The 22,450-nt window shown below is 47.2% G+C and overlaps 1 protein-coding gene across 3 annotated transcripts; it reads right to left on the minus strand.

Moving 5' to 3' along the window:
- Nucleotides 1–2,895: 2,895 nt before the first annotated feature.
- On the minus strand, nucleotides 2,896–21,729 carry Hnrnpl (heterogeneous nuclear ribonucleoprotein L). Of its 3 annotated transcripts, XM_045133594.1 has the most exons (13): nucleotides 19,450–19,722; nucleotides 16,222–16,340; nucleotides 15,483–15,720; nucleotides 15,278–15,363; nucleotides 11,350–11,446; nucleotides 11,193–11,265; nucleotides 7,949–8,020; nucleotides 7,557–7,837; nucleotides 5,763–5,884; nucleotides 5,311–5,512; nucleotides 3,975–4,032; nucleotides 3,771–3,866; nucleotides 2,896–3,291 (listed from the first exon to the last, which is right to left on the minus strand). In XM_045133594.1, the coding sequence occupies exons 1-13, from the start codon at nucleotides 19,705–19,707 to the stop codon at nucleotides 3,233–3,235; spliced, it is 1,761 nt and encodes a 586-aa protein (XP_044989529.1). In that variant the 5' UTR covers nucleotides 19,708–19,722; the 3' UTR covers nucleotides 2,896–3,232. The 3 variants fall into 3 exon arrangements, with proteins under 3 accessions (XP_044989529.1, XP_044989530.1, XP_044989528.1); XM_045133595.1 differs by lacking the exon at nucleotides 19,450–19,722 and adding an exon at nucleotides 21,705–21,729 and having other exon boundaries at nucleotides 7,557–8,020; XM_045133593.1 differs by having other exon boundaries at nucleotides 7,557–8,020.
- Nucleotides 21,730–22,450: the final 721 nt, after the last annotated feature.

The following is a 22,450-nucleotide window of genomic DNA, read 5'->3' on the forward strand; positions in this document are numbered from 1 at the left end:
CAGGCTGTCCTCTGCCTCCCAAGTGCTGGGATCAAAGGCATGTGCCACCATACCCAGCAGCTCTTTGGTTTTTCTTTAAAAATAAAATGGGCTTGGTATGGTGGTCTTTAATGCCAGCACTCCAGAGGCAAAGGTAAAAGGATCACAGTGAGTGTGAGGTCACCCTGAGCCTATATAGTGAATTCCAGGTCAGCCTAGGCTAGTGTGAAACCCTACCTCACTCCCCCTCCACAAAAAAAAAAATGGGGCAGAGATTGCTCACAAACACACTTACCTGTGAAGCTTAAAATCTCATGCTCTATTCTCCAGGTCCCACATAAGCCAGACACACACAGTACACTATTGCACATGCACACAAGGGGGGCACACTCATCTGGATCCAATTGTAGTACTGGAAGGCCCTGAGGCCAATTCTCCCACCCTCTCTTGCATAAAAAAATAATAATAATAAAGCTGGGTGTAGTGGCACACGCCTTTAATCCCAGCACTTGGGAGGCAGAGGTAGGAGGATCGCCATGAGTTCAAGGCCACTCTGAGACTACATAGTGAATTCCAGGTCAGCTTGGACTAGAGTGAACTCTACCTCAAAAAGAAACCCGAAAAAATAAAAAGGCCAGTTTTGTGGGGCTTGCCTCAAAAATAAATGCAGATAGAATGGGTGCACCAGGGCATGCTTGTGGCCACTCTGTGGAGTCAAACTGGGGCTTTGCAGGCAAGCATCTACACTGCTAAGCCATCTCTGCAGCCCCCATCCTTGCTTTTTTAAGAAAATTCTTTTTATCATCAACAAACCCAAATTGATTTAAATGTTGGCTCAAGCTGGTAAATACCATGTGATTTTAGTAGCTATAACTTTTAACTATGTAGTCTCAGGGTGGCCTTGAGCTCATGGTGATCCTCCTATCTCTGCCTCCTAAATGCTGGGATTAAAGGTGTGAGCCACCATGCATGGCAAGATGTAACATCTTAAGATTGAATTCCTAAAGAAGGCTCTCAAACACATTACTTTTGGTTTTCCTAGGTAGGATCTTGCTCTAGCCCAGGCTGACCTCGAACTCACTATGTAGTCTTAAGGAGCCTCAAACTCATGGTGCCATTGAGCATGACCTTCTTTGCAGGTTGCCTCCTCCCCACAAGATTAATCAGCATCCTTAAACCAGACTCCTAAGGCCCAGCCTCTACTGGAGTCACCTTCACTGGTTCCCATCTAAAAGGAGGGACTAAACCAGGTGTGGTGGCACACGCCTTTAATCCCAACACTTGGAAGGCAGAGGTAGGAGGATTCCCTTGAGTTCGAGGCCACTCTGAGACTCCATAGTGAATTCCAGGTCAGTCTGGGCTAGAGTGAGAGCCTACCTCGAAAAACAAACAAAATACTAATAATAATAAAAATTAAAAATAAGTAAATAAATAAAAATAAAAGGAGGGACTACCAGGGCATAGTGGTGCACCTCTTTAATCCCAGCACGTGGGAGGCAGAGGTAGGAGGATCATCTTGAGTTTGAGGCCACCCTGAGAGTATTCCAGGTCACTGAGACCCAACCTCGAAAAACCAAAAAATAAATAAAAAATAAAACGCAGGGCCACATACCATATGCTTCAATTATTTACAGCCTTCAATTACTCTGCAAAGAATTTACTTACAGATTATAGCATCAGAAAAATTGGCTAACATTTATATAAACATAAAACTGGGTGTGGTGGAGCACACCTTTAATCCTAGCACTCAGGAGGCAGAGGCAGGAGGACCACTGAGAGTTTGGGGTCACCCTGAGACTACATACTGAATTCCAGGTCAGCCTGGGCTAGAGTGAGACCCTACCTCGAAAAAACAAATGAGTAAATAAAAATAAATATAGCAAAAAAGACCTGGAAAGTAGACTGAGATACACCCACACAATGATAATGCAGAGGCTAAGCTAAGGAGGTCCTATTGTATGACAGGATACACGGTATAGCACAAAAGATTTTCTTTAGCCAGGCATGGTGGCGCACACCTTTAATCCCAGCACTTGGGAGGCAAATGTAGGAGAACACTAGGGTTGTGGGAGGGAATTATGATTTGTCAAGAAGTTAAAAAAAATAAAAGCCTTACACATTGTTGTAGAAAGATTACATAAAAGGATAGGGACTTTCACTTGTCATTCTGGAGTTTTGCTTTTTAATTTATAAAATTTATTTTTAATTTATAAAAGGCCAGACATTTTAGAGGGTACAGGGTTCATTTCTGGAGGTCTTCCAGTAACAACTCTGCAACGCATTTGTGTTGTGTGCATACACATCAGGGTTCCTTGTCACTGCAAACTAATGCCTATCAGCTTTATGTGGGTAGCTGGGGAATTGAATCAGGGTCAGCAGACTTTGTAAGCTTATACTTCCCCCCATCCCTCTAACTTTTTGTGTAAAACAGTACCTTCTCGTGCAGGATGGCCTCCAGTAACCCTATTCTAAGATCCCAGGTATAGGTGAGCACTACCACACCCTCATGTTAACTCCATTTTGTTTTTTTTTCCGAGGTAGGGTCTCACTCTAGCTACAGTCTCAGGCTGCCCTGGAACTCACAATGATCCTCCTACCTCCCAAGTGCTAGAATTAAAGGTGTACAGTACCACACCCAGCAGATTTTTTTTTTCCCTTTTTGATTTTTTGAAGCAGTCTTGCTGTAGTCCAGGCTAACCTGGAATTCACTCTGTAGTCTCAGAGTGGCCTGGAATTCATGACAATCTTCCTAACTCTGCCTCCAAGTGCTGGGATTAAAGACGTGTACACCATTTTTCTGTCTGTTGGCCCACCCTACTCAAAGCTGGGTCTCCTGAGGGCTTGGAGCTACTACTCCTTGTCTACCTACATTACTCTCGGAAGGCAGTAGAAGAGAGGGAAGCACACACTCTGGAATCCTGGCAAGTGTTGTTTTATTTTCCAAACAATTTATTGAAATGTGCCAAGAGTACACAGGCAGCACGAATGTATGAACGGGGGGAAAAAATCACATTTACAATAATTCTTTAAAAGTGAAGGTTAATCCTGGGAGATATCGGTTCCCCTCTCCCACCCCCTCCAGACTTCCAGCATTTCCATTATGGTTAAGCCTCTACTAACCTAGCATTAAAAAAAGGAATACAAGAACTTTTGCAAAACAAAAAACAAGGAAAAAAGAAAAGAAAACACCCCCAAACCAAAACAGCATAAAGAGAATTTCCTGCTCATATGGTCTTCTTCCTGGGCACCTAAATTAGGAGGCGTGCTGAGCAGTGGAGAAGCACAACTTCAGAGTGTAAGGGTATGGACCATCTGCAAATGAGAGGACAGAAAAGTCTGGCTGGGCCCCCCTGGGAGCTCCCAGGCCAACCCCCTTCATTCTACACTTACTCTGAACCCACCCTCACTGCAGTTCAACTTCAGGGAACTAAACTTATCACTGTCCAAAATGAGAATTAGCCAAGTATATTGGCACTTCCTTTTTTCTTTTTTCACACATGGAGGTGGCCCATATTGCCTGCACCAGTCTCTGACATAAAGAGAATTTCGGCTCTCTGGGGGCAAGCCTGAACAGCTCCCAAGCTGGCAAGATGGGTGGCACCAAGTAGCTTGATGGCCTTCCAGGAGAAACACCAGGCTGCTTTCATGGCAACCAAGTCTCACCTGCCTGTGTCTCCGAGAGAGATAACCTCCAGAGTCCTATCTTGAGGGCAGGATGGATCTCCCTGGCATGAAGCCAGCCAACCCATCAAGCCACTAGGGGAATGCCTGCAGGACACACAGATACTCACTTGGGTTTTTCATCTGGTAATGGTTGAGGAAGCCCAAGGTCTCCAGGGCATCACTCTTGGATTCCCACTCCAGCAGTCCAGAAGAGCTACGCTCACCTAATTGGAAAGCAAGGAACGATTAGGGTCTTAGACTAACCCAGGAGACCCCTAATTGCCTCCCACTGACAACCAAGGACTGGGCAAAGAAAGGGGGCAGTGACTCACTTTTGCCTGAGAATACTTTCACAGAGGTTGGCCGCTTCACCCCTAGCTCATCGCAGATCTGCAGCATGAACAGTAAAGAAATTCAGAAACACAAGGATTGCACAAGTGAGAATTCAAGTAGTCCAAGCTCCCCAAGATTGAATGCTTAAAAGTTTCAGAAAAAGAAACATTGTTCATGTACATAAGGAAATCCTATGCCAGAAAAGGTTAGAAAACACTGCTATTTAGACTGTCAATGATCGGGAAACGTTTTTTAAACTCCCTCCCCCAGCAGCTCCACTGGTATAAGCAAGGTCCAAAGTCCAAGTTGGCCTCCTGCAGCCAACAACCTGGCTGTTTCAGAACTCCATTCGAACCACTGGGTTCATGGCAAACCAGCAGCAGCTCCATCCAACTTGCCAAAAGAGCAAAGGAACACAGCAAACTCAATCATTCCTAATGTGGCTATATTCTCATCTTGTCTCAACTATAAGCAGGAGCCTGTGTGTCCCATCTCTCCACCAAACCTGGACACAGCAAAGTCAGCCCCCAAACCCCAAAGATCATTTACTCAACAAAAATGAGTGGCCTGGGCTGAATAAATGGCTTAGTGGTTAGTTAGGGCGCTAGCCTGCAAAGCCCAAGAACCCAGGATTGATTCTCCAGATGTACATGGTGGCACATACATCTGGAATTACTTTGCAGTGGCTAGAGACCCTGGCAAGCCCATTTTCTCCCTCTAATATATTAATTTTAAAAACAAGGGCTGGAAAAATGGCTTAGTGGTTAAGGTGCTCACCTATGAAACCGAAGTGCCCAGGTTCAATTCCCTAGTACCCATATAAGACATATTCACAAGGTAGCACATGTGTCTGAAGTTTGTAGTGGCTAGAGGCTCTGGTGCACCCATTCATTCTATCTGCCTTTCTCTAATAAAAAAAAAAAAAAATTTAAAAATGAGTAGCTGAAGCTGGGCGTGGTGGCACACGCACTCTGGAGGGAGGCAGAGGTAGGAGGATTGCCATGAGTTCAAGGCCACCCTGAGATAACAGAGTTAACTCCAGGTCAGCCTGGACCAGAGTGAGACCCTACCTCGGGAGAAAAAAAAAAAAAGAGTAGCTGAGCTGGAGAGATGGCTTAGCAGTTAAGGCGCTTCCTGTGAAGCCTAAGGACCCAAGTTCTATTCTCCAGGTCCCAAGAAAACTGGTGTCATAGGCATCTGGAGTTCATTTGCAGTGGCTCAAAGCCTTAGCATTCCTGCCCCATTTTCTCTGTTTCTAATAAATATAAAAATGAGTGACCTATTCATATGGCTGGGGTGAAAGACCAGCTGTCTGAGCAGCTTAATGGTACTGACCTCAAAGAAGTTCTCCTCAGTAACCTCCAGTGGTGCATTGAAGAAATGTAGCACATTGCTGGGGTGCTGGATGCGATTCTTGGCTGCCTGCTCTGGAGTGGAGAACCGATTGTTCCTTGACTCGCTGAAGTCCTTGTAACTACAGGACCCATCTTCTAGCCCATATGACTGGCCGGGCATAATGGCTGGCTGCTTAGAGACACTGGGATAGAAGGGGAGCCTTTGTCAGACCTTAAACTGCCCTCGTGTGACTAATAATGCTGTGCACTTTAGGGAACACTGCTTCACAACTAAGTTACCTACTTTCTCCTATGGCTTCTGAGGAAAGGCAGAGAACATAAACCCCCCAAAACCCCAATCGCTATCTAGATGAGAAACTCAAGACTCCCAAGTTTGACCCACACTACTGTCTAGCTCTCCAAACCTCCTTTTCCTGGGCCCATAGCACCTACCAGACATTCATCTTCTGCCCAAACATAAAGTTGTTGTTGAGGTGAGTAATAGCTCGGTCCACAGCATAGCCATCAGCCATCTCCACCATGGCAGCCCCAGGTTTGCTTTTCATAAACTTTACCTTGGGGGAGAGCAGATGCAGTCAGCACTATTTCCATCTGTCAGGACCTTTTCCTTCCCCTCAAGTTAGAAGGGTTAACCCCACCCCCAAAACATGCCTGGCCAAGATGCAAGCCCAATCCAGAGTGGCCTGCAGTCTAGACAGACCCCACAAGGGGGTCACTTCTTGAAGCACAACAGCATGCAAGAAAGCACAGACCATGTATCCTGTCACAATATGAAGTACTTTTTCTTTGTGCTGCATGGGATCCCAGGTCTCACAGATACTAGACAAGTACTCTACCACTGAGCCACTCCTCAGCATTGAAAGATCTTTATACATATTATTGAATATAAGTACTGCAAATAGTGGTACATGCTTTGAAGCCAGGCTACCTATCCAAATCTTGCTTCTACCCAAAGTATGTATGGACCCAAGTCAGTTATTTAATCTGTCCTTCCTTTCCCTTTGTATTAAGGATTACTATGGACAACCATACAATTACACATAAAAATTAATTAGGCTTAGTTCCACACTAGGTTATTGCTACTATCTTTAGTAGGTCAAGCCTGGGGATACATACGTGAAAGGCTTCTAAAACCAGATGGGTTTGACAAGAAAGAACACACTGGTGGGCTGAAGAGATGGCTTAGTGGTTACAGCACTTGCCTGCAAAGCCTAAGGACCCAGGTTTGATTCCCTAGCACCCTTGTAAGCCATATGCACAAAGTGGCACACATGTCTGGAGTTGATTTGCAGTGGCTAGAGGCACTGGCATGCCCATTCTCTCCATCCCTCCCTCTCTCAAATAAATAGATAGATAAATAAACACTGGGTTCAATTAAGGTGGACAGCCAGCCACCAGCTAACCTAAGCCTATGTTCAACACAAAATCCAGGAAGGTTCCATATTGCCAGATCATCTTAAAATTTTCCATCAGAAATGCATACATGGTCTTAAATCATTGTAAATTGTACTCTAGTCCAGTCTGACCTGAAATTCACTATGTAGCCCCCAGGTTGGACTTCAACTCACAGCAATTCCCCTACCCCCGCTGGGACTAAAAGGGTGTGTCCATCGTGCCCAGCTTAGTTCTGGGTTTGGTTTTTTAGTGTGTGATTTTCCCCCCCTGAGGTAGGGTATCACTCTAGCCAGGCTGACCTAGAACTAACTCACTATGTAGTTCCAGGATGGCCTTGAACTCTTGGTGATCCTCCTACCACTGCTTCCTGAGTGCTGGAATTAAAGGCGTACACTACCACACCTGGAAGTCCTGGGTTCTTAAACACTGGTATTTCAAAAATTAAGAAGTCAGCTTGGTAAACCAGGTGTGGTGGTGCATGCCTTTAATCCCAGCATTTGGGAGGCAGAGGTAGGAGTTCGGGGCCACCCTGAGACTACATAGTTAATTCCATGTCAGCATGAGGCAGAGTGAGACCCTACCTCAAAAAAAAAAAAGTCAGCATGGGCTAGAGAGAGACCCTACCTTGAAAAAGTTGAAACAGCAATAAACATTCAGGAACAAAGAATATCTGCCTGTAGCAGAACGCTGATGCTGAAGTCACCAACTTCAGGTAGGCCAGCAACCTGCTGGCTCTTCCACTCTGCTGCCCTTTAATCTGAGGCTGGGGAGCCTCTCTCAGGACCTCCATCCAAGTGTACAAGGAAATCAGCTGTTTCAATAGGAACTCACCTTCTCCACATTGCCATACAAGCAGAAGACATTGAAGACTCGATCACAGTTCATCTTAGACTGATCCAAGCCATAGACCATGAGCACAGGGCTGTCAGCGTGTGGGCCATAGTCGGGTGGTGGGGGAGGGGGTGGGGGATGGCCATACTGGGGGCCATAACGGCTTGGGCCCCGCCGGTGACCCCCCACAGGTGGGCCCATCCTTCTCCCTTCGTAGTGAGGTGGGGGGGGACCGTAGCCCTCATCATGGTAATGGCTGTGGTACCCACCGTGGGGCCCTCCTGGGGGGTGGGAAGGAAAGAGAGGGAGGACGGGTGAGAATTTGCGCGGCGGACGACGGGCAGGGGCACATGAGCCACGGGAGTCCACGGAGGGGAACCCCCTGCCCTCACCATATTCTGCGGGGTGATCTCCCAGGAGAGGGGGCTGCCTCTGGCGTTTGTTGGGGTTACTGCCAGGGTCACCTGTGGACAGAGAGAAGAATTAGGAATAGAACTCAAGGAGGAGTTTCCCCTTCCTAACTAGAGACTAATCTTAGAACAATTTGGCTCTTTTGAGCATGGCAGCAACCCTTTTCTTACAAGGGCTGCTAGGGCCTCCTCCTTCCTATAGGTCAGCATAAAGCTCAGGCCTCAAAGCTAGTGCACTTTCCCTTACCCATATTAAAGGGCTGCTTTTCTAAAGATACCAGCTTTTGTGTTCACTTGTGACCCCTGCCCTGGTCATGTGTGTATGGGAGGGGAGACCCAAGGAGAAGCCCTGCTTGCAGGCCATGTGGAGAACCTGCAAGGTACTTTATACTATGTAGGCCAAAGCAGCTATGTAAAGTAGTTCCCAATGAAGGGAGAAAAGGCTAATAAGGGCAGCAAAATTACCCAGGATAGGAAGAAACAAGATAAAACTTAGCCTGCAAAACCTCCAATTTCTACGAGCTCTAGGCCCCTTCTTTCTGAACCCAGAGCAGTTACCCTTCCTGACCCCAAGTCCCATCATCCAGCCAGAAGTGATTTGTAGGAGCTGACAAACAGGGCAATGGCAGAATCATTTTGAATAAGCAGTCATATACAATTCATTAACATTCTCAGACCCAACGATGGCGCAGACACCCTTCCCACCCAATTCCAGCTGCAAGTTTTTAACCATTACCATTAGTTCAGTGCTTAAGTGGCAGACACTGGAAAGCACTTTACAGACATTACAGCTTCTTGAATTCCTCACAACAACCCTATGAGGTAGGTTCTAATGAGTTAACCCCATCTTACAGATAAGAAAATTGAGTACTTTTTCACTGAGCAGTTAAGGTCACAAAGCAAGTCAGTGGCTGAGCACCAAACCCAGAGCTTGAAACCACTGCCCTTTCCTGCCTCCTAGGTTTGTTTTTCAACAGTCATTACAAAGATGTAAAGGGGCTACTTACAGAAGTACAGAGTACAATGTCCATTTGTCACAAAAAAAAATCTGTATTTTCTCTTACCATTGGACGCTTCAACAGTGAGTTAGCACAGTTCTGAAAGATGGCGTCCCATCAAACATACACTGCGACCCTGCATCACATGGTTTTACAGTCATAAATACAAGTTACGGTACATATCCGCTACATTTTTTAAAAGAATTGATTTAAAAGTCAATGTTCTGATTAAATCAAAATTGGCTCACAGATGTTCTGTCCTCAGAAGATACCAGAAAAGTGGGAATAAAGGTGTATGAAGTGGGTAGTGTCCCTCCATGTTGTCACCTCCTCACATTGTGTGCTGCAATACAGTGCTTCTGGCTGTGTAGCGCTCCATGTACATGTCTCCTGGTATGAAGTGTGCCAGTTGCCCCACTATGCCCGCGCTTTTGGCCTTGGGAGCACACCTGGTTACCCACCAGCAGGTAGCTGTGTGCCTCTGAGCTGTTTGGCTGCCTGGTTTTAGATTTGTTTTGTTTTTGTTGTTGTTGTTGTTGTTGTTGTGGTTTAAGTTTGTTTCTTATTTCCAGTTGGTGCAGACTGTGTTGGCAGCCGGTGACTGCAGAAAAAAAAAAATCAAACAGAAAAAAAGGCCCTCCCCAAATCAAAAGATTTAAAAAACAAAACCCACATGGCGAGGAATGGAGAGAGATCCTATTGTCTTGGAGGCCCATGATCTACTCCAGTCTATGAATCGTTCTCCGAAAAGAGCACCGCTGGCTGGCTGGGAGAGCTCTGTTCTCTGTGTTTCCTACTTCTGTGTACATTCTCGGGTTCAAGATTGCTTGGATTTTGACTTTTTTATGTTTAATTAAAAAGCTGTGTCTGCTGCCATGTTGCGTCTCTTTCTTTGTCTCTGTCTGCCTCTGTCTCTGTACTTGTAGCTGTTCCTTGGAGCACGGTGTGGTGTTCTTGATGTAGTGAGCTCAATCTGCAGCTGTTTCTGGGGACGTAGTGGAGGCTGCATGTTCTGTTCTCCAGGAAGAGCTAGTGGTTTTGTGCCCTGTGTGTTGGTGAACAATGTGCAGAGGCATAGCCGGTGAAGTATGGTTCCTGAGGGGGTGGCGAAGCACCGCCCTCACTCCAGGTTACCTCATCAGCCCTCGGTTTTTTTTGGGCCCCTGCCTTGGGGCAGCCAAAGCTGATAGGCATCAAAACCAAATGCACAGACAGCCCCTGGCACTAGCCCCTGATGGTCTGCACATCTTCTATTATGTTCCTTGGAGAAGAAATGGTTGGTTGCCATGTTTCTGTTAGCAGTCATGTAATGCCATTGCCCGCTCTGGTACATTCACTTGGTCACAATTTGCCTCTCACTTTTGGAGGGAGAAGCCAAGCCCAGAAGGTCCCATTGTGAGGGTCCTGGGGAAGTCTAGCTCACCCTGCCCATGGTTGCCAGCTGCAAAGGCAAGCAAGACAGGCCTGCCTAGGACTGGGGGTCTCTGGCCTCCCAGGGCCTATGCGATGTCAGCAGCCAGCCTCCTCCCTCAGCCCATGGCCTAGTTCGACGTATTAGACCAAGAGATGTATGGTCCTGCAGATTTTCAGAGGGGGTGTCGCTGTTTTTCAGACAATTTTTTCACCTTCCCCACCTACCAAAGGCAAACAAACCATTCTTGACAATACTAGGAATGGGATAGTCCATGTGGGACTCTGAAGATGTTCAGTTCACTCTACGAATGAGGCAAGGCCATGTCCGCCCTGGTTCAATCCCAAGTGCCAGGCCACCACAAGGTCAGCATGGTCAGTCTCTGCTTCAAGATCCCAGCAGCCCTCACCACCTTGTCCTTGTTAGCCCCACCATCAGACCCTCTTGACAGCAGAAAGAGGATCTTTAATGAATGAGAATGGTATCAGTGATCCTAACAGGGCTCTAAAATGAAAGCAGTAAAATTCAATCTGAAGCTGCTACTGATTTCTAGACCCCTTGTACATTGCCTGATTCTTGGTGAGGCCCTGCTCCCACGCCATCCAAGTCCCAGCCTCGTCTCTGTACTCTCAGCAGCATCAAGAGGTTCCATTCACCCTCTATAATTGGAGAACCTTTTCTAGAACTGACCCAAAGCCCCTCCATGTCCATAGGGAGCCCAATGGCATTACATAACATTGAGCCCAGGTCTATGAAGTGCACTACACAAGTGAAGGTGAAGCAGGTATGTTTAGAACAAAGTGACCATCAGGATTACCTTGTCCACTGAGGTTGGGGTTTGTGTAGTCCCAAGTATCTTGATCATTCTTGAACACATTCAGGCGTGTAGGCTGCAAGGACAAGACAAAGTCTAAGACTGGCCATGCCCCATCTCACCTAGAAACTGACAGGAGAAAGTCACTTCCCAGACCCACCTTCGCATATTCAATCTTCAGAGTACAACAACCAGAATAGATATCAGCCCCATTCAGTGAGGCTTTGGCCCGCTGGGCACTTTGCACAGAGTCAAATGTGAGCTAAGTTAAGGAAAGTAATATAAGCCAGTGCACTGGCCCAAACATGTAATTCCAGCACTTGTAAGTTTGAGGCAGGCAGACTATCTTAAGTTTAAGGCAACTCAGAAAAACAGTGGGACTATGTCTCTTTTAAAAAAAAAATTGCAAAAATAATACAAAATACAAAAAAAATTGCAGTGGCTATGCCCATTCTTTCATATTCTCTCTCTGTCCCCTTGCAAATTAAAAAAAAAAAAAAAGCAAAAAAAAGCAAATGCCTTTCATGGCTAGGCTAAACCATCTCAAAAAAGTGATTGGCTGAAGAGATGGCTCAGCAGTCAAGGTGCTTGCCTGCAACTAGGTGCAATTTCTCAGTACCTTCATAACACCAGATGCACAAAGTGGCACATGCATCTGGAGTTCATTTGCAGCAGCTGGAGGCCCTGGCACACCCATTCTGTCTCTCCCCCAGCTTTCAAATAAAGACCCCCACCTTGATTAAAAAAAAAAAACAAACCTAAAACAGGACTAGAGATGGCTTTAAGGTGCTTGCCTGTGAAGCCTAAGGACCCAGGCTTGATTGTCCAGGTCTCACATAAGCCAGATGCACATAGTGGCACATGGATCTGGAGTTTATTTGCAGTGGATTCTCCCTATCACTCCCCATCTTAAAAAAAAAAAAAAAAAAAAAAAGACTGCCAGGCAGGGTGACCCATGCCTTTAATCCCAGTGCTCCAGAGGCAGAGGTCGGAGGATCTCCATGAGTTCGAGGTCACCCTGAGATTACAAAGTGAATTCCAGATCAAACTGGGCTAGAGATCCTACCTTAAAAACAAAAACAAGATGGCTTAGTGGTTAAAGTGGCTTGCCTGCAAAGACAAAGGACCACAATTTTATTCCTCACGACGACCCACACAAGCCAGATGCACAAGGTGACACATCCATCTGGAGTTCGCTTGCAGTGGCTAGAAGCCCTGGCATGCCCAATCTCTGTCTCTCACACTCTGCCTCTTTTCTTCTCTTAAAAAAAAAAAAAAAAACCTAAACTGGGCATGTTGCTCACACCTTTAATCCCAGCACTCAGAAAGCAGAGCTTAAGGCCATCCTGAGACTACATAGTGATTCCAGGTCAGCATGGGCTAGAGTGAGACCATACCTTAAAAAAAAAAAAAGAACAGTATCACTTTGGGACCTGCCTAGATGGCATCTTTACACTCCTTTACCTAGATATCTCATAACCTAATGTTTACAGTGTATGTCTGGTTCCTTGTTCTGCTGTCACAATCATCAAACCACTTCATGTCTGTAAAGGCAGTTGGTACACAGCAAGCATTCTGTAGACATAATCTCAGAGCTACCTTTAATTCCAACACTTGGGAGGCAGAGGATCACAGTGAGTTGAAGGACAGCCTGGAAACAGAGTGAGATCTTTCCACGGGGAAAAAACTAAAATAAAAACCACCTCAAAAATGGGTGTAGAACCATCATGAAATGTCCATAAATGCTGGCGAGGATGTAGAAAAAGAGGAACCCTTCTACGCTGTTGGTGGGAATGCAATCTGGTCTAGCCATCGTGGAAATCAGTGTGGAGGTTCCTAAGACAGCTAAAGATCGATCTACCGTATGACCCAGATATAGCACTCCTAGGCATATATCCTAAGGACTCATTTCCTTAGAAGTACATGCTCTACCATGTTTATTACTGCTCAATTCACAATAGGTGGGAAATGGAACCAGCCTAGATATCTCTCAACTGATGGATAATGAAGATATGGCACATTTATACAATGGAGTTGTACTCAGTGGTAAAGAAAAATGAAGTTATGAAACTTGCAGGAAAATGGATGGATCTGGAAAGGATTATACTGATGTAACCCAGGCCCAGAAAGCCAAGCATCTCATGTTCTTTCTCCTATGTGGCTCCTAGCTACAGATGACTGGGATTTTGTGTGAGAAGAAAAAAATTCAGTAGCAGAGGACAGTAAGCTAGAAAAGAGATATAAAGGGAAGAGAAAGGAAGGGGGGGGGGTACTTAATAGGATGGTCTTGTATGTATGTAAGTAGAAGAATAGATTAACGGGGGTGAAAAGGCCCAAAATGAGGTCTGGGGAAGAGACTGAGTAAAGGAAAGGTGGAGGGACAGCTAATCAAAATCTAAGATATATACATATGTAATCCTACTTTTCTGGACAATGGAACACTCAGGAGCCGTAGATTGTTGCTAGAAAATTTTCAGTGCCAGGGATGTGATATCTTCCAGTGAGTTGTTGGCCAGGGAGATCCCTGATGCCCCCAAAACATTATAGGCCATTGCTGAAGCCCTTTGTTTCCCACCAGAAATAAATAGATCCTATTGCTGAAGACTCCATATACTTGGGCTGCAAGGCCAAATCTTGTTGGAGCTGAGCTGCTAACTTCCTCCATGTAGACCAGCTGACAGAAAGCTGGAAGAAGCCATTCTGCATGCAGTTCAATGGGAGAAAGAGAAATCACCAGCGAAGATACTCATCAGTGGACACTGCAAGCCTTATAATTGGCCAGCCATGCCAAATGAGCCAACGGGTGCAATACTGGCATGCCTGTTACAGGGGAAACCAATTTCCCTCTAATTGGAATGGAGGCCTGCTCCATGGGCAGGAAATACATCCCAGATACTGAAAACTTAAAACAGGAGTAGTCAAGATCCCTTTGCCTGGCTAAATGTATATACTATGCTTATCAAACTACCCAGTAAGCACTTCTCTTAATGTTCATACCCTTATATTAATGCTACTCTCACTTTAGGAAGAGAATCTTCTCTTTTCAGATGGCAGTGACCTTGGGATGACTCAGAAGGTGAAGTGACAGAGGAGTGGCTCAGTACTGTAGTATCTCTATCACACCTTCCAAGGCTCAGGGTCCATTGCAGAAGAGGTGGTGGAAAGAATGTAAAAGCCAAAGGAAGGGCAGGACTCCATACAACATGCCTCCCACCAGACACAAAATGACCTGAATATCCATGGCCTCACAGTGCCTGACACTACCTGCATAAGACCATCATAAGAGGAGGAAAAGATCAAGACATCAAAAGTAAGAGACTGATTGAGATGGGGAGGGGGATGATGGAGAGTGGAGTTCCAAAGGGGTAAGTGGAGGTATTACCATGAGTTATTTATAATCATGGAAGTTGTTAATAAAAAAAAAAATTTGGGGGGGAGGCAGAGGTAGGAGGATCACCGTGAGTGCAAGGCCACCCTGAGACTACATAGTGAATTCCAGGTCAGCCTGGGCTAGAGTGAGACCCTACCTCAAAAAAAAAAAAAAAAAATTTTTTTTTAAATGGGTGTGGAAACCTGGGCGTGGTGGCACACACCTTTAATCCCAGCACTCGGGAGGCAGAGAGATAGGAGGATCTGAGTTTGAGGTCACCCAGAGACTACAGAGTCAATGTGAATTCCAGGTCAGTCTGTGCTAGAAGACCCTACCTCAAAAATCCAAAAAAAAAAAAAAAAAAAAAAAAAGGTGTGGAGGCCACCAGCCTGGGTTAGTGAGAATTCCAGGTCAGCCTGAGCTACATTAGAGTGAGACCCTGCTACAAGTTAATAAAAATAAGTGTCCAGGTGGTGGCACACATCCTTTATCACAGCACTCAAGAGGCAGACAGGAAGATTACTGTGAGTTCAAGGCCAGCCTGAGTAGTGAATACCAAGTCAACCTGGTATAAAGGGAGGGAGATCCTACCTCAAAAAACCAGGAAGCAAAATAAAGAATGACTATCCCCCTGCCTGGCCGTATGAGATTCCACAACCTAACACCTGTCTCCAGTTTCTCAATGAAGATCAGCTTCTAGTTTCCCAACAAAGGATATTCCACCATGGCTTGGACTCCATTCTTCCGGAAAATGACAATTCTCTGAACAGGACCGCATGGATTACAGATAGTGTAAAGAACATCCTACAAAACAAAGACAGGCAAGATGAAAGGCTCTTATTGACAGGCCACTCTGGCTTGGGGACTAGGGAAAGGGGAAGGAAATCTCAATGAAGCCTACAGAAATTTCTGCTGGCACCCACCGTGGTTATAGAATAGATGGGATTCAGAATGGTAAATAAAAGCACACTGTTGACACTCCGGGAGTCATCAGAGTCCCCAGGGCGGGAGATCTTCTGGCTAGTAGAATAGTTGACAAAAGCGGGGTGACCAGCTATGTAGATTTGGTTGTCAGCTGCGTAGTTCACTGCATTGCAAGCCCCCAAAACATCTTCAAATTCCACCAGTGCTTGTCTCTTCTTAGGCATCACTACCACATAGCTGACAGAGAGAATAAAGATTGCAATCCTCTCAGGGAAATGGAAACAAAATCCCTTCAGCTTTCTGTAAACCAACTCCTCCACAGCAACTGGGCTCCTCAAAACACCTGCTGGAGTTTCTTAACCCAACACCCCATCCTCCTCCCTCATATATGTCAGAAAGTCTCCCAGAGACCCTGAGTTGACTGTATTGCAGTGCTAATCATTCTACTTGGGTAACTTTCTGTGAGAAAGAACTCTTTCAGTCACATTTGTATTCCCAGTATCTAGCACAACCAGCTATGCAAGAAATAGTGGGTTAGCTAAGAATGTTGACTAGAAATCATGAGAGAAAAAAAAAAGGATGTATAACTTGCTGTAACATGACTGAAGTTCAATGGCTAACTCCAAAGTACAGGAGTTAGAAGATTTAGCCAAAGAACCCTGTACCGAACCAGGGACATGAGAAGACTAAGGAGTTGGCTTTCAGAGATCTATCTAACCCTAGCCTCAGACTCTGTACCTGATGGGTCCAAATTCCTGCAAGGCCTCCACAAGGTCAGCTTCTACTACACCATCAATCAGGCCCCTGATGTGGACAACCGGGGAGGCAGGAGTTTTGTGGGGGTCATCGTAGTTCTCCTGAGAAAGATAAACAAAAATTCATTTTCTGATTTACAAGAATGATAGTCAGTGTACTCTGTACTGTTGGAAACTCTGTTGGATAACTCAGTAAAGTATCACCCAGAAAAGACAGAGCAGAAACATTGCTACAAATCAGTCATTCCCTATTAAGAGTCCTGGGCTAAAGCCAGGCGTGGTGGTGCACACCTTTAATCCCAGCATTAGGGAGGCAGAGGTAAGAGGATCACCAGTTCAAGAGCTGGAGAGATGGCTTAGTGGTTAAGGCACTTGCCTGCATAGTTTAGGATCCAGGTTCAATTCCCCAGTACTCACCAAAGCCAAAGCACAAGGTGGTGCATGCATCTGGATTTCATTAGCAGTGGCTGGAAACCCTGGCATGCCCATTCTCTCTCTACCTGCTTCCTCTTCTTTCCCTCCCTTCCCCTCATATAAATAATGTATTTTAAAAAAATAGGAGCCAGGTGTGGTTGCCTTTAATACCAGCACTTAGGAGGCAGAGATAGGATCACCCTGAGTTCAAGGCCATCCTGAGACTACATAGTCAATTCAAAGTCAGCTGGGCTAGAGTGAAACCCTACCTCAAAAAGCCAAAATAAATAAATAAGGTGCATTCTAGGCAGTATTCTACTACTGACCTACATCACCAACTCACACCACCCTTCTTTTTCAAAGACAGGATCTTGCCTGTAGCATGTAGTAGCTAGCCTGCTACTTATGTAACCCAGGCTGGCCTTTAATTTGCAGTAATCCTCATGCCTCAGCCTTCTAAGTGCTAGGATTATAGGTGAGGTTAATGTGTGTGATCACTTGCTTCTGGGCTGGTGGTACCATTTTGGGAGTGTATGGATGGGACTGTTAGGAAATGAAATATTGCCAGATAAAGACAATCTCTGTGCACAAGCCTTGAGTTTTATACTTTGGCCTCCCTTCCTATTCCTTCCAATGGTCTGCTTAAAGCAGGCTATGCTGCTGTTCCACTGCAATGCTGTTCCTGCATGATGGACTTACGTCCCCTCAAATTGTGGCCAGCATAAGTCTTTCTTCCCTTAAATTGCCTGTCAGCCAGGCGTGGTGGTGCACGCCTTTAATCCCAGCACTCGGGAGGCAGAGGTAGGAGGATCGCCATGAGTTCAAGGCCACCCTGAGAATACAGAGTTAATTCCAGGTCAGCCTGGACCAGAGTGAGACCATACCTCGAAAAACCAAAAAAAAAAAAAAAAAAAAAAAAGCCTGTCAAGTATTCTGTCACAGTAACAAGTAAAGTAAGTAATTGGTTCTCTAACAACATTTGACTTTTTTTTTGTCACTTAAGAACTATGAGACTAAGGTAGGTGTGGTACACACCTTTAATCCCAGAGATAGAAGTAGGACGATCACCCTGAGACTAGAGTGAATAAAACCAAAATAGCAATAATCCCAGCACTCAGGAAGCAGAGGTAGGATCACCGTTAAGTGCAAGGCCACCCTGACATGACAATGAATTCCAGGTCAGCCTCAGCTAGAATAAGACCCTACCTCGAAAAACAAGTAAGATACAATACCTGAGTTGGAGAGATGGCTCAGCAGTTAAGACACTGCCTGCAAACCCTAACTACCTGAGTTCAATTCTCCAGTATCCATGTAAAGATAGCCACACAAAATGGAGCATGCACCTGGAGTCCCTTTGCAGTGGCTGAAGGGTCTAGCGTGCCCATCCTTTCTTCTATCTCTGATTGCAAATAAATGAAAATAAAATACCTGGGCTAAAGTGAGACCTTACCTCAAAATAAATAAATAAAATGAAAACGAAGAGAAGTCAGGCGTGGTGGAACACGCCTTTAATCCCAACACTTGGGAGGCAGAGGTAGGATTGCCTTGAATTTAAGGCCACTCTGAGACTACATAGTGAAATTCACGTGAGCCTGGGCTAGAGGGAAATCCTACCTCGAAAAACCAAAAAAAAAGAAGAAAAAAAGAAAATGCAGCAAATCCAACCACTAAGAACCAAGACAACTTCTCGGGGGAAGTTATCTTTCCACCTACAGAGAAGCTTCTGGGCCTCAGGAGGAATGTTAACTTTCGCCATCTCCTGGGCTCTGGGCCAAGTATCCTGTCTGAGAATTAGTGAACTGATGCCTATGGAACAGGGGCAGAACCGGATTCTATTTCGGGAGGGGGGGTGAGTACGGGGGACTACAAAACCACAGAAGGTACAACCTCTGAATCAGCCCTGAACTTTGACTCCCATAACCCTGCCCTGTCCCTCACTGGCTATATGATGTAATTTACCTAACCTTTACTTTTTCCCTGCTCTGTAAATCACGACTCCTAGACCTCATCCCCATCTCAGGAAGAGGGAATTTCTCTTAAACACGTACACCTTCTAAAGTTGTTGTAAGGCAAAGTTGCTAAATTCTGAAAGCACAGGTCTTCAAAACTTTTATGGAGTGGGGACTGGGCCTCAACCCAAATCACACAAGTGGTGGTCTTTAGAGTAAAAGACTACGAAAATAAATAGTTTCAAAGCTTGGCTCAACTCACAAACATTAACACAGCGTTTCACAAATTGGTCTCCCGATTTTCGATGCGCACAAAAACGGCGTGGTATTTTGTTCCAAGTTTATATTATTTGCAAACAAGCGCCTTTAACATCTGAGACATCTCACCAGCCTAAGGTTGTATTTTTCTACGTAGAATTAAGGTTTGATGCTGTTGAGATTAAATCGTGATGGGCCCAAATTCCCCCTTCATAAAACCACGGTGCCCCTCGCACCAATCGCCCGGGGCCTGCTCGAAGAAGCGCGCCTGCGCAAAGAGACACCAGAAGAAAACGATAAAGGGGGAAAAAACGGCCCGACCGCGTGCCCGACCCCCACACGCCATCCGGCGCGCCTGCGCACTGGTGACCCCCGCAGCGCGAAGCGGCTTCCTCCGCCCCCACAATCCCCTGGGTTGCGCGCACGCGCAAGTCCTCGAGCAAACCCCGCCGTTTGCTCAAGGCCTACCCCTCCCCCACACCGCCCAAAAAGCGAGGGCTTGAGCGCGTGCGCATAGAGCCTTCCCCAAAATATAGCCCTCTAAGTACAAAATTTCCCTCCCTTCCCCATGCCTAAAGCCTAGGCCTCACCCCGCCGCCGCCGCCGGCCGCTCCGGCTCCTCCGCCTCCACCGCCTCCGTGCTGGTCACCGGCGTTCTCAGTCTTCAGCCGCTTAGGCGCTCGGCCTCCCTCATTCCCGCCGCCGTAGTAGCGGCCACCGCCACCTCCGCCGCCTGCCGCCGCCATCTTCACCATTGCTCCCGACCGCCTCAGCTGCTCGTCCGGCTGCTGCCTCTGCTCGAGCCGCCGACGCCGCTTCTCCGCCCGGGGCAGCAGCCTCCGCGACATGGCGGCGCAGAACCCGCCTCCCCCCGCCTCTCATTGGGGGAGGGACACGCCCGTCACTCGCCGCCCCCACCCGATAGGGGGAGCCACTGGCCCTGTCGTGGGGGAGGGGTAGGCTCTGCACGCCGTGTTCGCCTATTGGCTAGAGCCTGCGCCGTTCTACTCAAAAGCCCACCCTCATTTGTCTACATCTCTCTTAATTGGTGGACGCTTTCTGCCAATCATTTTACCAACCCCACCGCCTTAAAATAAACTCCAGCTTGATAGGTTGGTTTTTGGTATTGTTCCGCCTTTCTCCAAACAGCAAATGGAAGCAACTTGGCAAAACTCTTGAGAAGCTCCGCCTCCTTCCTGCTTTTATTGGTTTTCTCCATACTCCGTCAAACTGGAAGTCTTTAGCCTCTAGTCACGACTACCTTCGCGGGTCACTCCGCAGGGGGAAAAAGAGGCCTTTCCTTCTGTGTCTCGGCGTAGTAACCACAGACGCTCATCTTTGTGTCACCATTCAGTTGGTGAATCAAGAGTGGAAAGTACGCTCTCGCCAGATCAGGACTCCTGATGGCTCTGATTGGGTGAAAAGCCCACAGGCGCTTTTTGGCGCAATCTAGGAAGGGATCTGACTGAGGGCGCATGCGCGCCTGACTTTCAGGTGGGCCTCCGGAGACCATGTGACTCTTAGAAAGCGGGTACTGGAGGTCCCAAATGATTTTTTTTGTTTGCTTATGAGGCAGGGTTTCACCCTCGCCCAGGCTGACCTGGGCCTCACTCTGTAGCCCCAGACTGGCCTTAAGCTCTAGGCGACCCTCCTACTTTAGCCTCCAAATCCTGGGACTAAAGCCTTGCGCCTCCGTGCCTGGCTTCAATCTTTTGCGTGCCCGTTTCCAAGCCGCAGATGTCCGAGGAATTCCTGAGCCAGTTAAAAACCTGACCCTTTCTCAATACAAAACCACTGGTGCTGTCTGTTGGTGGGCCTTTATAGTTCCCACGCATTTAATCAATCCAGCTGTAAGTTCACAATTTCTGCAGCTTGCAAAAAGGAAGGCTCTTGTCTGATGCATACAGTTCCTCCATTACCCCTCCTGCAGGCACTAAGGGCTGAGTCCTCCAAGTGGCACTCTATTTCGCAGGTCTCTACCAGCCCCTTCCCTGGGCTTGTCACTTGCAGCTCAAATCACCGGTCCTCTCGTTTAACCACTTCGGTCAGGGACGGGCTCGCTCTCTGGGGACTGGCTGCCCTAGGGAAGCCCACTGGCCAGACTCAGACCAGTGCCTACCCGGTAGCTTGTCCAAGGGCGTTATGGGAACACTAGACTGTAGCAAGCGTAAAGCTTTGGGTATTATCTCCAACACCCCCCAAAAGAGGACGGTCATAGGAAAGACACCTTTCCACCAGGTTTATAAGGCTTCCAGAAGTAGGGATCCACAGAGCTGTTTGAAATGTGACCACGAGTAGGAAAGAACAGAACAACGTTGGGGAAATAAAGTCCTGAGGTGACTGGTGACCCACGTCTGTAATCCCAACATAAGGGAGGCAGAAGCAGAAGGAATGCCATGAGTTAGAAGCCAGCCTGGGCCACAGAGCCAGATTCTCAAAACACCGAAAGAAAAAAAAAAGTTTTGGAAGAAAGAATAATGCAAAATGAGCCCCCGTTTACACACCCAAAGACCTGCGGCCAGCCGAGCGTTAGGGGGTGGGCGGGACTCGGCGGAAGGGCGGGTCGCGCGTGCGACGTCACGGCACGCGGTGGGGGAGGGGAGCAGGCCCGCCCCGCCCCCGCGCCCCGCCCCGCCCCAAGTCCTTCGCGTCGGCGTGCGGACTGAATGCGCCTGACCCGTGGGCACGGCACGCTGCAGGCCGCTGTCTGGTCCGCGCCCAGGAGGGGCTCCGAGGTGGGCGCGGGTGTCGCCTGCGCCCCTCCCCTGCCCTCTTGCGCAGACGGCCACGTCCGCCACGGTGGCGCCTCCCGCCCCCTCCCGGACCCCGCGCCCTGGTATCCTACCAGCTCGGCGGCGAGCCTGACCGGCCGTCAGGGATCGAAAAGAGCAGACTCTGGGAAGTTTTGGGGGAGGGAGGGGCGGTTCTTAAAGGGACCACGACCTCTTTTCAGCCTGGGGGGGAAAGTAAGGGCACGATGAGATGGGTGAGTACTAAAACTAGAACAGAAATGGGAAGAACGTTCGAACTCTTTGTCCCGGTTGCCTCCAATCCCATCCTCCCTCCACCAGTCGTTTGTTCGGAGTTCACGGGTCATTTTTCCTGGTTAGCCAAGTGTTAGTTCAATTAAATAGGGTGTATGTTGTACAGATCGGTTACCCATTTCAGGCCCAGGGATTGCAATTGAGAAACCCAAGAAGCACCAGCTAGTAAACAGTAATTCAGGGGTTGTCTGATGTCAGAGCTGGTGCACAACCAGTAACAGCAATTCCTGTGGTTCTGGTGGAAGGTCAACCCGGGTTAAACACGTGAGCTCTTCCTCCCTACGGATTGGGATGCATAGGAGATCTGTGACTTTGGGAAATATGGAGCTAATATAAGAATTTTGGATTCCTTGTGCGTCAATGTACCAATTGTTAGGTCGAAATGGGCTTCCCAAAAGGGAGTCACCAAAAGAAAACAGGGATGGCTACAGAAAGAAATAAGTTAATGGATTATGCACATTCCTGAAGAAATTAACCATTAATGATGCCCCAAGAAGAGATTTACTGCCCCCCCATCTCTCACAGGTCACTTCTGGTCTCACCCTAA

The sequence above is a fragment of the Jaculus jaculus genome, chromosome 14, assembly GCF_020740685.1.
Source record: "Jaculus jaculus isolate mJacJac1 chromosome 14, mJacJac1.mat.Y.cur, whole genome shotgun sequence".
Lineage (NCBI taxonomy): Eukaryota > Metazoa > Chordata > Mammalia > Rodentia > Dipodidae > Jaculus > Jaculus jaculus.

Bases quoted from the DNA above. Each gene is read 5' to 3' on its own strand.
- Hnrnpl (XM_045133593.1), bottom strand. From the start codon at position 19,707: ATGTCGCGGAGGCTGCTGCCCCGGGCGGAGAAGCGGCGTCGGCGGCTC. The intron at 11,447-15,277 runs ATATCCTTTGTT...AACTTAGCTCAC, and splicing joins GGAGTCCAAGCCATGGTGGA to ATTTGACTCTGTGCAAAGTG. The intron at 4,033-5,310 runs GTCAGTACCATT...TTCATGCTGCAG, and splicing joins CTGAGGAGAACTTCTTTGAG to ATCTGCGATGAGCTAGGGGT.